General features: G+C 36.4%; 1 protein-coding gene across 1 annotated transcript; it reads left to right on the top strand.

Annotated features, from left to right (window-relative positions):
* Positions 1-250: 250 nt before the first annotated feature.
* On the top strand, positions 251-20186 carry LOC124643418 (alpha-1,3-mannosyl-glycoprotein 2-beta-N-acetylglucosaminyltransferase). The gene is made up of 9 exons (XM_047182404.1): positions 251-890; positions 5653-5777; positions 8141-8354; positions 11001-11079; positions 12122-12271; positions 14406-14496; positions 16780-16884; positions 17133-17300; positions 17638-20186. The coding sequence occupies exons 1-9, from the start codon at positions 608-610 to the stop codon at positions 17749-17751; spliced, it is 1329 nt and encodes a 442-aa protein (XP_047038360.1). The 5' UTR covers positions 251-607; the 3' UTR covers positions 17752-20186.
* Positions 20187-20742: the final 556 nt, after the last annotated feature.

Here is a 20742-nt window from a genome sequence, read left to right as displayed (position 1 = left end):
ATTTACTTATTGACATAAACTTAAAATAAACTTTTATAGATCTAAAGAATTAGAGTACGAAGAAAATAATCGATAATTTTAACAAAAGTCGTGACGTTTTATACAAAAGTATAAACAAACATTAACAGACTAATCAGAAAAAAACCTACACCTTGTTTCAAAACAATACGAATTTTTTCTACCATTTGCAGTTTATTACGGTACGTTACTATTTCAGACACTGGTCACCCAGCTGTCAGCCGTCATTTGTTTTTTGACGTGTACACACGTACGAGCGGTGTTTGTTGTGGTTTTATAAAAGAAAAAAATCGTAATTATTCAATTATCCTATCGCAAACTATTCACTTTATCAACAGTAAAAGTGTTAATCAACGGTTACAATCAAGTTTCTGTCGTTAAAACGATGTGTGAGAAGTGATTGGCCCCGTGAATGTGTTACAAGAATTTAGAACTCGAATATTGTACGTTCTGAGTATCAATTGTGATGTTTCTTATTTACATTTGCGTCCACCGCATAGCGGGAACATATATTACGGGACTATGGACGAGCTAAGTTGTCCATGACAACATATTTCTCACATAGACGTTAACAAAATAGTGTTCGAAAATGCGTTTAAATATCAAGAAATTAACTATATTCGTGGGTTGTCTGGTGTTTTTATGGATTCTAATATCGTACGCTTCTGTAATAGAAGTGCCGAAGACTTCTAGCTATAAAAATGCCGCCGTAGAAATAGAAAATAGGATAATTAGACTACAGCAGAAGATGGATGAGCAGATAGCTGAGAGCAATCGCTTGTTAGAGAAAGTTAAGAAGTTGAGGAAGACAGATAATGACATTAATGAGGGAGAAGAAGAAGAGAATGCGAAAGATATGGAAGTTTTACAGCGTAAGTACCACATCATTGTAATATTATACACATGAAATGTATTTCTTACTCATCCACATCAAAACAACTGAACATATTTATATGAGACTTAGCAATAATACAGCTCATATGTCATAATAATTGTATACTAAATTTTATCCATGTATGGGAAATAATTACCCCTGGATGTGGGGGAAATGCTGGCTAAAACAGGAACTTATAATTTAGCCAGCTTATTGTATGTGGTATTTTAAAATTGTTTACATATTTACTATGTGTTGTTAAGACCTGTGTAGTCATACCATATAAACTTATAACTTATAAAGTAAATTAATTAAGAAGATTTTTTTTTGTTGGTATATTACACAGATATACAAACCCTAGGGGCTCAGAAACTGATGTGAAAATTATTACACTGTTAGAAAGCTGGATTATCCTCAAGTTATGTAGGCTATCAGACTATATAGTCCAGGTTTCCTCAAGATGTTTTCCTTCACCTTTTTATCAGCCATTGGTGTCTGAGGTATACTTAGAAAGTACATACAAACCTTAGAAAAGTTGCATTGGTAGTTATACTTTATCCCGGTATTGGCAGTAGTCCCCATGTAATATGGGTGAAACTGTGGGAAACCGCAAATGCTATTATTGTCTATGTAGTTTGGTACAAACTTAAGAATTAATAGTGTAAAAGACAGATAATTTCCCAACTTACTAAAATTGGTTGGCATGCCACCTATTTATGAGTACATAGATAAGAAAATAATCTATTACACATAACTAAACAGTTTGTTGACAAATTCATTTAATTGTTTCAAGCTTTATTTTATTTACAACTCCATAATAGATAACAATATAAGAAAAAATGTTGTGTGAAAAGTCTGAAGCGTAGTATTTTTTTTTTCATTCCAAACATGAATGCGTGCTCATGAAAAAAAAAACAAAGTGCCGTAAACAAGAAGGTTATCACTAAACAGGTTGTAAAGTCCAGTCAACTCTGATATTGTGAGTAGCAGTAATATGCTAAATGAATTACAAATAAAATGTCAATGCACCTATTTTTGTTGATGCAGGCGTGAGCACGGATAGTTAGCATTATTGAATGAACACCATTGAGGTCAGATAGGCAGTTGCACCGTGTAAAACACTGGTACACAGCTGCATCCGGTTAGACTGGAAGCCAACCCCAACATAGTCGGGTTAAGGCTCGGAAGACGAGATGATGTACACCATGAAATGTTTAACAAAATATACTGGTTATACTAAGATTGAGAGATATTATTAACTAGCTTCTGCCAGCGGTTTCACCCGCATCCCGTGGGAACTACTTACCGTACCGGGATAAAAAGTAGCCTTCCTCGATAAATGGGCTATCTAACACTGAAAGAAATTTTCAAATCGGACCAGTAGTTGAGATTAGCGCGTTCAAACAAACAAACAAACAAACTCTTCAGCTTTATAATATTAGTATAGATGAGAAAGTTATCTCTTTCAAGCAAAATCTACCCACATAATTTCAATGAAACTTGCCACTTTTGTAACCATGCTCGGGAAATAGTTCCCTTAGGTCATGGATAAAACAGTAGGAGGAAGCTAGTCATCTATAAATTTATGTTTCAATAGAAAAAATAATCATTTAATATGATTTTTTTTTTATTAATTGGCTTGTTAGCTAGTTAGTTTTTAATGATTCAAACATTAAATAACTTTAACTGTATAATAATTAAGTCAAAGTTTTTTCCTCAATTTTAACCTAAACTATATTTTTTAGGTATTCCGAGCTCTTGCGGTTTTTAATTAAATAGGTGCTTGATAAAAAAATAAACGTGAAACTTATCAGTAGGTACAAACATGTGAAACTTTTCCTTGATATATAAAAAAATACCTACCTACCTAAAAATACTTACATACCTATTTATTTGCCAATCGCTTCTGCCTCAACGGTCTAGTTGTCGCGTAGCGCGACTGCTGATCACGAGTCTCTAGTTCCATTCCCGGGTCGGGCCGAAATCGCTTTGTGGGTTTTCTTAAACTTTCACAAAGCAGCCCGTAGTCTGGAAGTTGGTGATTGATTCACCCGTGCATCGGAGAGCACGTAAATGTCGGTCCTGCGCTTGATCTCTTTCCGGTCGTGTCGGATTGCCGTCGCATCGCGCTATGAGAGTGAAGGAATAGTGAATGCACCTGTGTCTGCGCAAATGCTTGTAATAATATGTTCTGCGCAGCTAGCTGATCTTCTTATATGAGAACAGGCGCCGTGACCGATAATCGGCCAGGATGCAATGATTTGCTAATCTTACAGTCAACATTACAATGTTGAATTATTATTTAGTTTTTTTCTTACAGTAATTAAAAGTCAAAAATCAAATTTTCGTACCTAACATTATGAAAATGATCATGCATGTAAATCAATCTATCTACAAACCGTTTACTGAAACTCTTCAGCGGAATGTTAACCTTCAGTGGCTCGTGAAAACAATTAGTTCTGTTATGTAAGCAAGCAATGTTACATGTTTTGTCTGATCTTACTTCAGACTCGAGAATGACAATGCAATGGTGTAATTTCGCCGACTTCGGCAAAGAAAGGAGGGTAACGTTTTGTATGAATAATTAGTATTGAGGTAAAATAATTGTTGTGTTTACCTACTGTAAAAGAAACGTGTTATTATGTAAATAGGTACGTACAGAAGCCATTTTTCCCATCCCTACTAATATTATAAATGCGAAAGTAACTCTGTCTGTCTGTTACGCTTTCAAGTCTAAACCACTGAACTGATTTTGATAAAATTTGGTACAGAGATAGAGTTGACCTTGAGAAAGAACATAGGATAGTTTTTATCCCGGACTTTTGAAAAATTCTCTTGGAAACGCGATATAACCGAACGCTACGCGGGCGAAGCCGCGGGCGGAAGCCAGTTGTTTTATAAATTCCGTTGAGAGAATAAGGGAAGGACGAGTAGGTATGGGATGGGCGTATTTCACACATAATTTCTTCCTGAACCATATTTTCAGGCTGATAAGAAAATCTGATATTATCTGGAACCATCTAGCTAAATATGTAGACTTATCAATGACTAGAAATGTAACAATTTTGTTACTACACAGATACACATATCTCACAATCTTATCGGTGAAAACCGGCCAAGTATGAATAGGGCTCGCGCACTAAGGGTTCCGTACCTTTACCTATCTGTAAAATTAGCAAAGAACTCGATTTATTTATTTATTATTTATTTAGAGATGATCTAATCATTCGGGTAGCTTAATAATAATAGCTTCAAGTAATTTTTAATGCGATTGTTTTACTACAAAAGTTCTTACAATGAGAATGTAATCCGATAAACAATATTTCGTATACATATCCTCCGAGCCTTATTCCCAACTATGTTGGGGTCGGCTTCCAGTCTAACCGGATGTAGCCTGAGAATCAGTACTTTACACGGAGTACTGCCCTGTCTGACCCCCTCAACCCACTTACCCGGGCAACACAATACCCCTTGGTTAGACTGGTGTCAGGCTTACTGGTTTCTGACTACCCGTAACGAGGATAAACAATATTTCGAATTGCATTTGAATTGTAAGAACTTTTCAGTTCTAGTCGAAGCAATCACTTTTATCTTATTTTGTATTCTACTTTTAAGTATTTGTTGTTATAGCGGCAACAATAATAAATCATCTGTGAAAATTTCAACTGTCTAACTATCACGGTTCATGAGATACAGCCGTAACTGTCCGGCTGACTCAGTAATAGGGTCTCGTTTTGCCATTTAGGTACGGGACCCTAAAAAAAGTTGTGATAGCAATTCTCATTTTATCAGCCACATGTACGCCAGATGTCAACTGATGATTCTTTTTATCTTAATGAAGCTGTTTTATTAGTATTGTGTGGCCTGTATTGTTGGCTTGCAGTGTAATAAGTAAATTAAGAACTTTCGACCTTATGTCAAAGGATAAGAGTTGATTTTTGTACAGTTGGAAGTAATTGTGTCAATTAGAGGATAGCTATTATTATCTTTACGTGAATGTACCTAATTTTTGTTATCAGAAAGGTTTAGTTTTATCCTTGCTACAGTAATTACCTTGATTTTATTTTTGATTGTTATCCTGTTAACTATGCTGTCTACCTCTATTCTAATATCCTAGTAAACAGGAAATATTTTTTTGTTTGTACCCTACCCATTACATACATGCACCTATTACACATTATGTATTATTGTAATATTTTTTGTTTGGCCCAGAAAATTCTCAACCGATTTGTAAAATTCTTTCACTCGTAGTTCTCCCACTACAGGGCGCGGGTGAAAACGGCTAGTAGAGGAATAGAGTCAGGAGTATTAAGACGAACCAAAGAACACTAGTTTGAATGTTTTATCACCAACCAGTATGCATATCGAATGCCGTTGGCCATAAAATTGTTACTGAAATGAATGAAAATCGTTGAAATATATACTGTATCGTTGTGACATATATACTGTATCTACATTTTACGTAAATGGGTTATAAATACGGTTTCCTATTTTTTAGCCCCCGATGCAAAGAGGGGTATTATGTTGTTAAATTGCTCAGGTCATCGTCTATCCGAAACCCTTTTTTTATGAGGAATCATCAAATTATCCCGCTGTGGATTAGCAGCGTGAGGGAGTGTCAGACTCTTGCTGACTAAAACCCATCATATTCCTTCTTAAGCCCTTTATGTACCAGACCCGCGGTAACTCGCGCGAACACAGGCTTTCCTTAGTTTCCTTTTACTATATGTTGACTATATTTCAATGTTTTTTCTTTTCAGATGTAGCGCAACCAATCCTGCCAGTGTTAGTGATAGCGTGTGACAGAGTGACAGTCAAGAGGTGTCTAGACAACCTGGTGAAGTTCAGGCCCAGTAAGGAGACCTTCCCTATTATAGTTAGTCAGGTAAGCGCATTTAATAGCTTCTCCCATGAATATTAGTTTACATTTTGTGTGGTATTGCTGGGGAGTTTGTTGAGCCTCTTCTTCCAAGGACACATTTGCTACGCAGCTTCTTCTTCGGTGCGGTGAAAGATGTGCGTCTTGGCTGTCTCTTGGTTGTCTTTTGTACATTTTGACTTTCAAAAAGTGCTGTTTTGATAATGATTTTTGAATTTGAGTTGAGGATTTGCAGTATTTACTGCCTCGTTGTTTTTGTGGGGTCCATCCCCTGTCTCACAAGAAACCGTAAGCCTGCCAGTTCTGTACCTGATCTCTCTATGGTCGTGTCGGATTGTCGTCCTCCCGTCGTATAGATCCTACCGGTGCTTATTTTTTTCAAAAACAGTAAATAAGCTTTCGCAAAATTAAAACAAATAGTAAAAAATTGTCTGAAAAACAGAATATTTCTTGTCAGTCGAGTATAATTGCACCATGTATATGTTTTCGTGAAACGCGAAACGGACAAAATGACTTCAGAATCAATAAATCAGTCCTCATTTTATTGTTCACCACAAAAGCCTTGTTAGTGGGGATTATCAACGCTTTTCTATGACTTCTTTTGCTTGTTTGTGTTTCAAATAATTAAAAGAAATAAACTTAATTCATAAACGGTATGTTACCTAATGAAAAGGTGTTTTGCATCAATATCAAAGTCATTTATTATTTGTAGAAACATGTAAAAATGCAGATAATATAAAGAGGTACATTGCGCTATGTTTTGTTAGGTACATCAAAATGTTGTCACCAAGAAGGTCTAGGAATTTCAGGCTTGTAATTTAAATTTCATAAAAAAAATGATTTTGACGAGGTTTGTTTAAAGTGAAGAAGTATCACATTTTTTCGTTTTCTAAAGGTTGAGTCGTTGTAAAAATCTTAAATTGTTGGACAAAGGCATCCCCATTTGCATCACATGCCGCTGAGGTTGTCAATTAGAGCTAAAGGATATTGGTGAAAGAGTTTTTGAGTTTGAGAAGTATTTTAAACTAGCCACTTTGACCAATAGATGGCGCTATATGTCCGGAATAAATTTTTGTAATAAAAACTATCCTATGTCCTTTCTTAAGTTAAAACTAAGTATGTACCAAATTTCACACAAATCGGTTCAGTAGTTTAGGCGTGAAGAAAAGACAGACAGACAGAGTTATTTCAAATTTATAATACATATTAGTTAGGATTTCCAATTACCTATGTGGTTTTTACCGTCATAGTTTAAAATGTTAATCTTCATAAGAGCATATCTTTATACAGCGCTGATTGCAATTATCAAGCGAAATTATGTACGGTTTACTGCTAGATACCACGATAACGACTAGGTTATGTCGGTTTTATGATAGGTTTTTATTGCTTTACTACGGATTTTAGATGAGAGACATTTTCAATTTAAAGGAGCCTTTCGTCTGTACTTCTATGTTGCTTTCTTCGAACGCGGTAATCGCAGGAACTACGGAACTCTTTGAATAATTACTTATTTCAGTGTTAGATAGCCCATTTATCAAGGAAGGCTATATCCGGATGCGCGGAATAGTTACCAATACGTACGACTAGCGGAAACTAGTCTCGCCTATCATTGAAAAACAAAATATGTATATTGTCCATACTTTCGCCGTGGAATACTTATAACTGTTTATTGCAATTGTTACAAAGCAAAATGCTATTGATAACAAATTGACGAAGGGCCTATCTGTTCCAAGAAAACTATTACCACTTAAAATACATTGATTTCTAAAACTATTCAGGGAATACAAAACTAGGTTTCTTTCATGGTCTTTTTAAACGTGGTTAGTAATTCATAAACTCTTTCTGTTTGTATTTATGTCATCGATATGGCGTGATATTCGACACTTTTATATTATTAGCAGCCATCTATTATTCATAATCATAACTGATATTTGAGTCCGATAATTTTATAAAACAGACCTGACGTTATGCTTTTTTCAGCAAAGGGCTGGACTGTAATTTTTTGACTTTTAGCTCTTTTTGGTAGAGTCAGCCCCAAAATTCAATGGACACTTCTTTTACATAACTGCTGAGCAACGTATTGTGTGTAGCGTCCAGAAATTGTTGAACAATACAAACGACAGAATTTTGGTAACATTTTAAATGTTCAAAAGTAGCTGAACGCTCAATTTACAGAAGTCATATGTAGTGAAAAATAATAAATCCATGAGTCGCTTAAATCCTTTAATTGATATTTTTTCTGTCTTACTTACGAATGTATGCAGTTTTGAAACTGACGATTTTCACCAAATGAGGTACAATAAATACTCCTATTTACAGTCTTCAAAATAACCTTAAATAAAACTTATTTCTCTATCCATTTTCCCCAGGATTGCGGCCACAACGCAACATACGAAGTGATAAAGTCCTACACGACTTTAGACTCGTCGATCTCCGTGGTGAGACAGCCGGACCTTTCAGAGATCGTACTGCCGAGGGTCAAAGTCAAGTTTAGAGGCTATTATAAGATAGCCAGGCATTATAAGTTTGCTCTCAACCATGTTTTTGAGACCCTGGGACATGAGGCGGTTATTATTGTTGAAGGTGAGTAGACAGATAGACTATTCTTTAATTAAACCTAGTAAATTAACAACAAACAAAGAAAGTAGGTATCTACAATAGGTCTTATCGCTAAACAGCGGTTTCTTCCAGACAACCTTTGTAGAATACTTTTTGTGAAATGCTTTTTGAGAAATAAAGACTTATTTGGAAGATACAAATAGCTTCATCATCATATCAGCCATCCATTGCCGAACCTAGGCATAAACAAACGAACGTCAACCATCTCGGTCGTGGACAACCCGCATCCATCCACTGCCCGCCGCCTTTTCCTAATCGTCAGTCTAAATAGCTTTATCTACATAAATAATTATACCGTTTCTACTGTTCTGTAAAGCGAGTAGTCGTTAAGTACAGAGAAGAGAGGAATAAAAAAATCTGAGAACCAATTTTACCAAGGGGTATCGGGTTGTCCAATAAACTGGGTTGCAGATGGTCAGCGGCTCCATGTTACTATTACTCAGCTGCATCCCATTAGGCTGACAGGAGACCCAAACATAGTAGTGAAAATGCTGACAGGTGATGATCCATGAAAACGTAACTGTCAATATTTCTCTTACTCACCGAATAGGTACTGTCCTAAATTGTATGCAGCGTATATGAATGGTTTCGTTAGAATACCGTGACACAATGGTGGTCCGTACATTGACTAGCCCGGCCTTGTTGGCCAATCGTGAACATATTGTTAACATTTCTAACAACTAAAGTGTATTGACACTTTGAGTATTTTGGTATTATGCCTCGTTTGGTCTAGTGGTCGCAAGCGTGGCTGCTGTGCACGAGGTCTCGGGTTCGATTCCCGGGTTGAGCCGAAATCGCTTTGTGGGTTTTCTAAAAACTTTCACAAAGCAGCCCGTAGTCTGGAAGTTGGTGATTGATTCACCCGTGCATCGGAGAGCGCATAAATGTCGGTCCTGCGCCTGATCTCTTTCCAGTCGTGTCAGATTGCCGTCCCATCGGGCTATGAGAGGGAAGGAATAGTGAGTGCACCTGTGTCTGCGCAAATGCTTGTGCACTATAATATGTCCTGCGCAGCTGGCTGATCTTCATGTATGAGAACAGTCGCCGTGGCCGAAATCGGCCGTGGACGCCATTATTATGCATCGTTATCACACTAGCGGATTTTCCGCTTGTTAAGATCTAACCGAGCAGGAAATCCGCTACTTTGAAGTCGCTGTTAAGGTTGAATCGAATCGACAACTGTATAGTGCGGATAAGAGAATGTCATGAGGAATATGTGGTGTTAAGCGAATATAAATAATAAGATATGGGTATGTCCGGATAAGAGGAAGTTTGAAAGTAGCACCGGTTACCGAAAAGCTATGTGGAAACCGGCTGTCATGGTATGGATATGTGATCCGAAGGAATAAAGAAAACTTTTTTCTGTATTTTTCTGACCATTTACTTACTTTTTTACATTACATAAAGGGATTTGTATAATATATAGAGACGATGTCATAAAGCAAATGAGCAAGCGTTTATCGCTTACACAAAACACATACAATATATATGTAGGTGTTATCAGAAACTTGGAGAGCATATAACTGTTTTGCAATAACTTGAGCCTTTAAACTCGAGTGCTGAACTGTATTAGCACTTCAACGTGGAATTTGGAGTACTGATAGCTCAGGTTTTTCCATACACTGGCTTCAGCAGTTATACTACAGGAGTAACAATTTAGTCATGTAGAATCTTGACATTTTTATGAAGATGGCCTAAACACCTATTAAATATAAAGTCTCAATGTTTTTTTTTTCCAAAATATGTTCAAACTTATCTCTGTTTGCTGATCGCTGGCCGGTGGCAAACTAATTTGCACTCTAACAATTTTACCAGAGGAAGCAAAGTTCAGTGACTTTGCCATAATAGAACATCATAATTTCTGCAGAAACGGTTTCTGCAAAAATATGTAAAAAAAAACATATGTTATTGTGGTTAAAATTAACCTGCAGTTTCGTTAGGTCATAACTCACTAAAAAAATAATTGAGACACCGCCATCTTGTCCCCCTTCCCCTATTCAGTGCAAGGTCATAGACAATCTCTTTGCATTGTTCCTGTTATCAATGAAATAAAACTCAATTCGTCTGTTCATATGTCACGGTTGCAAGTCCAGACTAACTTTAAACTTGACCCTAAATAGGATAATATGTAGGTATATATATCTAGACTTTACGCCTGTTATTTTCTCTTTCTGCCTAGCCTGTTCCCAAAGTAAGTTGGGTTCGGCTTTCAGTCTTGACCGGATACAGCTGAGTACCAGTGTTTTAAAAGCAGCGACTGTCTATCTGATCTCCTCAACCCAGTTACCCGGGCAACCTGATGCTCCTTGTTAAATAGACAACCCTGCCTAAATAGGTGTATGTGTATATTATAATACATACAAACAGGCATAGGTATATACCATAATACAATAATGGAACTACATACTAATAAAGCAGCAACTTATGATACCGACCATTATTATTTCCAATCTTGAGTATTCTAGAGCGATATAAACGTATTTTTTTTTGCGTTTCAGTGTTTTTTTATAACTTCATTTTAATGTTTTTGTCAGAACATTTAAGTAAGTACTATTTCCATCATGAATATACTCCACTCGGGGATTTATTGATTGTTATCATTAATTTCAGATGACCTGGATATATCCCCGGATTTCTTCGAGTATTTCCTCGGCACATATCCCCTACTCCTTAAAGACCATACGCTTTGGTAAGTTTACAATCATCATCATCATCATCATTATATTTTATACACTAAGACTCTATTGCAACATTTAACTATAACGATAACCAAACCATAACCAGCCGTATACTTGCCGCCCATTGCTCACATCGGCGATTTGACAACTGCAAAATGGTTCGGTTATCGTTATAGTTAAATGGTGCAATTCATCGTAAATCAAAATCAAAACTCATTTATTCAAACTTGGCTGCAAAACAGCACTTTTCGAACGTCAAAAAAAAATTACATAAGACTGCCCCCAAACCGCCCACCCTTCATCACTTCCTATGTGTTTTTGCTGGGAAGAAGAAGTGGCGCAACAAACTTCCCAGCAAATGTTTTGCATACCTGAGTTAAGTTAAGATAGAATTTTCTATCAGCCATTTACATTTATGACATATTATGTAAGCGTGTTTTCGTAGAGATAATAAAAACCATAAGTTCGGAATTCCTCATGCATTGTAAAGGAGGTAATCTATATTGTTTTGACATTCTGAAATAATGTTTTGACAAAGTGGATCAGTTGATAGTACAAGAATTCCCTCTTGTAATTTTTAAACATCAGATCTCCTTGCAGTATGTATGTACATACTGTGCAAATAAAATAAAACGCTTAGCTCGGTCGTTTCGAGCATGGGTGGCCATCTTGTCATGATGAGTTCTTCCGTGTTTCGGAAGGCACGATAAACTGTAGGTCCCGACTGTTATTTGAACATCTTTGGCAGTTGTTACGGGTAGATACAAGCCAGAAAGTCTGGCAACCAATCTTATCCGAGAGAATTGGATTGCCCGGGTAACTGGGTTGAGGAGATCAGATAGGCAGTCGCTCCTTCTAAAACACGGGTACTTAGCTGCATCTTTAGACTGCAAGCCGACTCCAATATCGTTGGGAAAAGGTTCGGGGATGATGAGCTTTTTCCCAATTATCTTGGGGTCGGCTTCCAGTACTCACGTAGTTCCAGGCTTTCTACAGACTATAGTTGGGAAAAGGCTAGGCAGATCAATATATTGTACTGTTGCTATATTCCAGGTGCATATCAGCATGGAATGACAACGGTAAAATGGAAGTTATAGACATGTCTCGACCCGACTTGTTGCATCGCACCGACTTCTTCCCCGGGCTCGGCTGGGTACTGAGGAGGGAGATGTGGCTTACACTCGCACCTAAATGGCCCGCTGCGTAAGTAATATACTATTATTATCTATGACTATTTTATAGGATTAATTAGGTTCCTGAGTCCCTTGGGAGCAACCTCCGGGTAAAGGTATAGGTTTTATAAGATAACGGCAAGATGGAAATGATAGACATGTCTCGAGCCGACTTGTTGCATCGCATCGACTTCTTCCCCGGGCTCGGCTGGGTACTGAGGAGGGAGATGTGGCTTACACTCGTACCTAAATGGCCCGCTGCGTAAGTAATATACTATTATTATCTATGACTATTTTATAGGATTAATTAGGTTCCTGAGTCCCTTGGGAGCAACCTCCGGGTAAAGGTATAGGTTTTATAAGATAACGGCAAGATGGAAATGATAGACATGTCTCGACCCGACTTGTTGCATCGCACCGACTTCTTCCCCGGGCTCGGCTGGGTACTGAGGAGGGAGATGTGGCTTACACTCGCACCTAAATGGCCCGCTGCGTAAGTAATATACTATTATTATCTATGACTATTTTATAGGATTAATTAGGTTCCTGAGTCCCTTGGGAGCAACCTCCGGGTAAAGGTATAGGTTTTATAAGATAACGGCAAGATGGAAATGATAGACATGTCTCGAGCCGACTTGTTGCATCGCACCGACTTCTTCACCGGGCTCGGCTGGGTACTGAGGAGGGAGATGTGGCTTACACTCGTACCTAAATGGCCCGCTGCGTAAGTTACAAACTATTATTATTTATGACTATTTTATAGCATTTATTAGGTTCCAGTTTCCAGTGGGAACTACTTCGTTCACCGGGATAAAATGTGTAGGTTTAACAAACTATTATTGTTTATGACTATTTAATAAGATTGTCTAGCTCCCCGTTGCCCGTGGGAACTACTTCGCACACCCGGTTAAAAAGTGAAGTTTTTGGCAGTTTTAAAGTATTTCCTAGCTACCCGTGTCCTTTAGGCGCTACTTCCTGCATCAGGATGAAAAGTGTAGGTTTTATATTATTATTTATGACTATTTTATAGGATTGTCTAGCTTCCCGTGTCCACTTTGACCTACTGGATAAAGTGTGTAAGTTTTATATGATAATGGTAAAATGGAAGTGATAGACATGTCCCGACCCGACTTGTTGCATCGCACCGACTTCTTCCCCGGGCTCGGCTGGGTACTCAGAGAGAGATGTGGCTCACACTCGCACCTAAATGGCCCGCTGCGTAAGTAACCAACTATTATTATTTATTGCTATTTTATAGTATTGTCTAGTTGACAGTGTCCAGTGGGAACTACTTCGTACACCCGGTTAAAAAAGGTAGGTATTGGCATTTTTATAGTAGTCTAGCTTTCCTTGTACCGTGAGAACTACTTCGTTCACCTGGGTAAAAAGTGTAGGTTTCGGCAGATTTACAGTAGTATACCTTCCCTTATTCTGTGGGAACTACTTGCCGTTGTCGGATAAATAGTGTGGGTTTTTATATGATAACGGTAAGATGGAAGTGATAGACATGTCTCGAGCCGACTTGTTGCATCGCACCGACTTCTTCCCCGGGCTCGGCTGGGTACTGCGGAGAGAGATGTGGCTCACACTCGCACCTAAATAGCCCGCTGCGTAAGTAATCTATACTAATATTATAAAGAGGAAAACTTTGTTTGTTTCTTTGGTTGTAATGAATAGGCTCAAAAACTATAGGGCCGTTTTTTTAAATTCTTTCACCATTCGAAAGCTACATTATCCACGAGTAACATAGGCTATATTTTATCCCGGTACGGGCAGTAGTTACCACGGGACGCGGGTAAAACCGCGGAAAAACGGCTAGTGAATGATAAACTTAATGGCTGTTTTATAGGGTTCATTAGGTTCGGTGTCCCGACATAACTACTTCGCGCCGTCAGAGAAAAAGTAGCCTACAGCCTTCCTCAATAGAAGGGCTATATAACACTGAAAGAGTTTTTCAAATTGGACCAGTAGCTCCTGAGTTTAGCGCGTCCAAGCAAAGAAATTAACTCTTCATAGATTTATACAGGCTTCCCCCTCAGTTTCACCCGCTTCCTGAGGGAACTACTTCCCGCAACTGGATAAAAAGTAATATAATTCTGACCCAAGACAAGTTATCTGTTGATTCACATTCCTCTTTACTGAACTGCTTACAATCTACTTTTCAGTTTCTTTGACGACTGGCTGCGTAACCCAGTGAATATTGACGGCAAGGCGTGCATACGACCTGAGATTTCAAGGACATACTCCTTTGGGAAGGTAAGCATATAAGTAAATAGTATTTTCCCGCGGTTTCACCTTGCATCTTGAGGGTTCCAAAAGCTGGTGAACTATTTGAAATTATATTTTTCTTTCTTAATTCACATTTTACATGGTTAAAGTAAAAACTACTATCGACATCATTAAAAGACGTCTTGTCAATTTTACGTCAGAAGCTGTGCGGTGGATTTGAGAACACTCTGACACTAGGGCTTCTTAGGTGATTAAACCTGAAGCTCACTTGATAAGAAGAAGAAGTAATATGTATAACCTCCTTTCTCATAATAAGATTTGCTGTTAGAAAACACAATTCTGGGTTAGGGTTGATTTATATTAGGCCGGGCCGTGTCCGGGGCGTGCCGTGTACGTGGTAGTCTAAGATCCGACCTTAAATCGATCTTCACCGACTTGATAATAGAATAAAATATACTTTATGACAAATTTCATATATTAGAAAATATATTAAAAATAGGTTGTCTAAAAAAATCCTGGACAAACTATTTTTAAATAATTTTTAAAAAATAATTTTTAACTAAATTTTGTGACGTTATGATAATAAGAAAATTTTTATTCTCACTTAAAGTATAAAGCTTATAGAATGTGCAGCCATTGGGTTGTCTATTATTTACCTGGACAAATTGCTCGGATGTCAGGTATAAACAGGTATGTTCATAGTAGTTACCTTCACTTGAAATGATAATAGAAAAAAAATTATACCAATAGAAGCGCTGTTTTATTACGAACACGTTGATATAGGGTTGTCTGTGAAAAATTTGGGCCCAATAGGGCTTTGGGTTGTGGTTTAAAATTAACAGCTTTAAAAATCTTAAAGCTGTATTTTTCACGTGAGTGGAAATGTGTGACAAAGAGGTTCGAGTTTAGCATAGCGTGTAATAATAAAGGACAGCATTGCAGTCACACGTGACGGGGCCTCGAATATAAGAAAGTGCGCATGCTCGGTATTTATACGGCGGAGAATGACAGCGATACTCTAGTAAACAGTGAGCGTTATTTTGGAGCAACTGATGTTTTAGTTGCAAAAAGAATAATTAATTAAATACATATAATTCATATGAATAAAAAATCGAACACAATAACATCATTTAAATAAATAAATTTTTATGAGAATTTGTGTATTCATAGTGACTTATAAATCTAATAATTGGTTGATAATAGAAACATTTTTGTAACTTAAAATATGATGACTTAAATAATGAAAATATTTATACTAAGATTTTTTTTCTCTTTCCAGAGAAAATAAAAGAGATACAAAGTGGACTGCTAAAAATTCAAATGAAAAAATAACAAAAAATATAGGTTAAAGATCTTGCATTACGTTTAAAAGTTTTATTACTGAAAAGCATGTATACAAAAACAAAAACAATGAAAATTATATTATAATAAATATTTTTTATTCAATATCTGATTCATCAGAACTTAAACTTGGACTCTCGGGATCGTCGGATTTATTAGATTCTTCCTCTTTTTCTTCCATTTCAAGAATATCCTGGATTTTCAAGGGAGTTTGATCTACGATAAACTCGGACCTCTTTGTTACTCATTTCCACTCACGTGAAAATTAACAGCTTTAAAAATCGCAAACCCCTATTGGGCCCAAATTTTTCACAGACAACCCTATATCAACGTGTTCGTAATAAAACAGCGCTTCTATTGGTATAATTTTTTTTCTATTATCATTTCAAGTGAAGGTAACTACTATGAACATACCTGTTTATACCTGACATCCGAGCAATTTGTCCAGGTAAATAATAGACAACCCAATGGCTGCACATTCTATCAGCTTTATACTTTAAGTGAGAATAAAAATTTTCTTATTATCATAACGTCACAAAATTTAGTTAAAAATTATTTTTAAAAAAATATTTAAATATAGTCTGTCCAGGATTTTTTTAGACAACCTATTTTTAATATATTTTCTAATATATGAAATTTGTCATAAATTATATTTTATTCTATTATCAAGTCGGTGAAGGTCGATTTAAGGTCGGATCTTCCACTATGGCTCGAACGGGGCACGGACGTGAAACGTTACATACATTTTGTATGAAGTAAAAGCCCGGCCGTGGCCCGTCCGGGCCACAAACGACGCTCGTCATGCAAAATGTATGTAACGTTTCACGTCCGTGCGTGCCCCGTTCGAGCCACGTACACGGCACGCCCCGGACACGGCCCGGCCTAATATAAATCATCCTTTAAGCTAGCTTTTGTACATCATCTTTTCCAAAATGTTTAAGTATTCATAAAAATAATGTTCCCTTTCAGATAGGCGTAAGCAAAGGCCTATTCTTCGATATACATCTTCGTAACATTCAACTGAACATGGAATATGTGGAATTTACAAAGTTAAACCTCACATATTTACTCAAGGTAAGTTCTCACCGACCTCTTCTCCACGTTTTAATTACTTTTTGCTGTAGATGTTATTACCACTTTTTGACACTCAAACTAATTTTCGCTCTAACTACTATCCAATTTCCTGTTTTCCCTTTTCGCTCTTTCTTTTTCCTTCCCTCACAGATGCCTCCCCCATTTTATAAAATTGTAAAATGTAATGTTGGAAAATTAAATTAAACCTGTAAATTCCAAATGTTTTCAAAAATTTCTCCCTTTTTCAGGAAAATTACGACGACGCTCTAGTCCAAAAAGTATACAATCTACCCGAGATGACGGCAGAGGAGGTGGCGAGCGGCGTCTCCGGCAACAATGCCGTGCGGGTCATGTACAGCAACGCCAAGACTTACCAGCGGGCCGCCAAGAAACTGGGCCTTATGGACGACTTTAGAGTGAGTTGTAGCAATATTAGCAGGTTTTCGGTCAATGGGATGCAGTGTGTAGTAAAAGGATGCAATGTGCAGCAATAGGATGCAGTGTGCAGCAATAGGATGCAATGTGCAGCAATTGGATGCAATGTGCAGCAATAGAATGCAGTGTCCAGCAATGGGGTTATGGGGTTTTACGCTACTCCTAATATTATATCTCTGCCTATGGGCTTTCATGAATAAAAATATCTGTGAAAAGATTGATAGCCAAACTTTTTGGCTGCATTGTCTATATATTTACAGTTTTTAATTCCTTTTACGTTTTCTCCTCCTAATTGTTATTTTATTTTTCGTTGCACAGAGCGGCGTCCCCCGCACGGCGTACCGCGGCATAGTCACATGCTTTGTGCGCGGGCGCCGCGTGTTCCTGGCGCCCGACTACGACTGGACCAAGTACTACCCCACCTGGGGCTAGCGAATATACTAGTAATACACTATTATTATTCCTATATAATCCATTTGAATAAGCACTTAACTAAAGGTATACTATTTTTTGCTGGGAATCATCAAATGACTCCCCAAAAACAAAAATATTGAAAAGCTAGTTATCCCTGAAGCGATTAAAACCATTCGAACACATTCGAAAAACCTCATAGGCACAATTTCTCTGTCCAATATTTCTCCTTTGAAACCAACTGAAGTAAGATTCCAAAAAATACACGGTTGAAAAGCAACGTTGTCCCTGAGGCATACCTTTTTTTTTGGTGGGTAATCATCAGACGGCTCCTCCGGCTGTGGGTGCAGCGCGAGGGAGTGTCAGACTGTTACTGACTAAAACCCACCATGTTCCTTCTGGAGCCCACAGTGTACCATGGCGGCGGTAACTCGCGCGAACAAACAGTCTTGTTGATAAGACTTTTTTCACAAACATATTAAACAAATAAAATATTGCTTACAATAATGATCAATTGATTTTTAACTTTGTTTTAGGCTTTTTAATAAAGATATCAAGATTGTTTATCTTAAATTAAGTGCTCACTCAAACGGAATATAATTTGTAACTATTGTGACTACTCGTAATTTCTCACTTGGGGTTTTTTGAACCCCAACTTGGGGGGTGTCAAGCACCCTATACTATAATGGTAGATTTTTATATGAATGTCCCAATGTTTTAGTGAGTGTAGCTTATTGAGTCTGCAATTTTCCTTATATGACTACTTGGGGTATTAAATGACACCACCACGATGAAGTATAAAAATACAATGTGTATTTATGAACTTTCAAATTTTTAAATATTTTTTTTAAATATTACTCGTTACAGAAAATAATAGTTTTCTGAACAATTACTTTACTGAACATGAAAGAAATTCATGGAGGCACTTATAATGCCCCCTCTTTAATTTTTTTTATAACATCCATGAAAACCTTGAAAACCCTTTCTACTTTCAAATATTCCATCATACCCAATCTTAAAGGTAAAAAATCGAGGCGTCGAAAAATTAAAAACATGGTTAAAATGGCTGTCTTGTCACTCTGGCGCTAGATATAAAATTATTGTAAATACAATCGAGTTTGTTCTCGTGTCTTTTCGAATGTTTACACTGTACTAGATGTAATTCGTGGGCGTACTGCACTAGTTTAGTTCGGTATGTAAAGCTTATTTTTGGTGTACGAATCTATTAAAGGATTATTTTATGCGACTTACGGCCAGTTTCTTCATCAAAAGTAAAAGTTAAAGTAATGTCTAAAGTAAAAGTAACGGTCAAATTCGTTTTTCAAGGCTAAAGTGACAGCAAAACTAATAGAAATATTGAATTTGACCGTTACTTTTACTTTAGACATTACTTTGACTTTTACTTTGGCTTTAACTTTTGATGAAGAAACTGGCTGTTAGAAAAAACAGGTTCTCCATTGACTGTATCTATGTTTTTTGGCAATTTATTTATTGTAGTTGAAAATTTTAGTATGTATTTTGAAATGTGAATAATTTTCCCATGTTTTGGATTTCAAAATACATTAGAAGGGCTCGTGATGGACAAGATATTACACAAAATGTTTTTTTAATGGTAATTTACAATATTAGATTTGTACGCAGAAATTAAGCTTTTTGCTCATATTTAAGTAGTTATACACTGAAGCAACAATTTTCTTTTCTGATAAACCAATGGAATTCTCCATTTAGTGGAACATACAGATTTAAATTCTTAATTTAAGAGCCGAAATTGTGGCTTCAGTGTGTACTACAAATTAATATAATAATGCCAATACTAATATAAGTCGCGTCGACTAAATTAAGATATTTAGTAATAATAATTTTAGTAACTTAACTATAAAGTTACTAAATCAAGTGATTATAGATAATTTTGTAAATATATCATTTTAATTTTATGTGTAGGCTGTTTTGGTAATGCATTATATTTTAATACCATTTCACAGGACATAATATAATTAAATTATTACTTTTTTTAAGAAACGCTAAACCGTGGATAGGCGGCAAAAATTATTCCCACGTATCTTTGTCGAAAACATACAAAATATGGAGAATTGATACATCCTTGTATTCAAATAAAAAAATATTTTTAGTATAATATTGTGCATTACCAAAAAGTCTAACATTTACTGACAAATGACGTCACAAACATAGGTTTTAATTTCCTTTTCAATTGAACGAAAGATCTTCCATTAATTTTAATATTTAATGTCGCTTTATGTTTTCAAATTGTAAATATCGAAGAAATGTAATTATTTAACTTAATAACTTTACAAAAACTACCATAACATGGTACGTTTTTTTCAACTGGCAATAAAATAAACACTTCTTCTATATACGATTTGTACAGAAGACAGAACGTCAACCTAACTCTATCTGTCAAATGTCTTCAATAGATTTTCAACCTTATCACAATAGTGGAAGGTTAATATTCGATTGGTAAAATTTGACAGATTCGAGTAGGTTGACCTGCTGGCGTCTGTACCCTTAGGTCACAATTTAATTTTATTTTCTAGACTAAGGTTGAGATTTATTCTCGAATATAACTGAACTTATATCGGGTGTGTCGTTCACAATCACATTAAATGAAATGCGTTAATATACTGTTTAAAATATATGTCGATTAATACAAACAAAAAAGAAAAATACGTAAAAATAAAAAAATGAATTTTTCAAACAAAGTAAATAGAATAAAAATGTGTGAAAATTAGAACACCATATAAAAGTCAGTCATTACAAACAACTGAAATTCTCCCTTGAAAACTGACAGCTGTCAACTGATCAATACATTCGATACTCCTAACTTAATCTCTGCTTTACACATGATGTTGTAAATTATAAAAACGAAAAATGACTCCTGTGGTTAAACCACTGAATGGATTAGGTTATTTTTTTTTTTACAATTTCTCATAGAATATTATAAAGTATATGCGATAGGATTTAATGTGATTGTGAACGACACACCCCATATTTTGA

This window comes from Helicoverpa zea, chromosome 27 (assembly GCF_022581195.2).
Source record: "Helicoverpa zea isolate HzStark_Cry1AcR chromosome 27, ilHelZeax1.1, whole genome shotgun sequence".
NCBI lineage: Eukaryota > Metazoa > Arthropoda > Insecta > Lepidoptera > Noctuidae > Helicoverpa > Helicoverpa zea.
The sequence above is the reverse complement of the archived record's forward strand: the minus strand, read 5'-3'. Positions and strand labels throughout refer to the sequence as shown.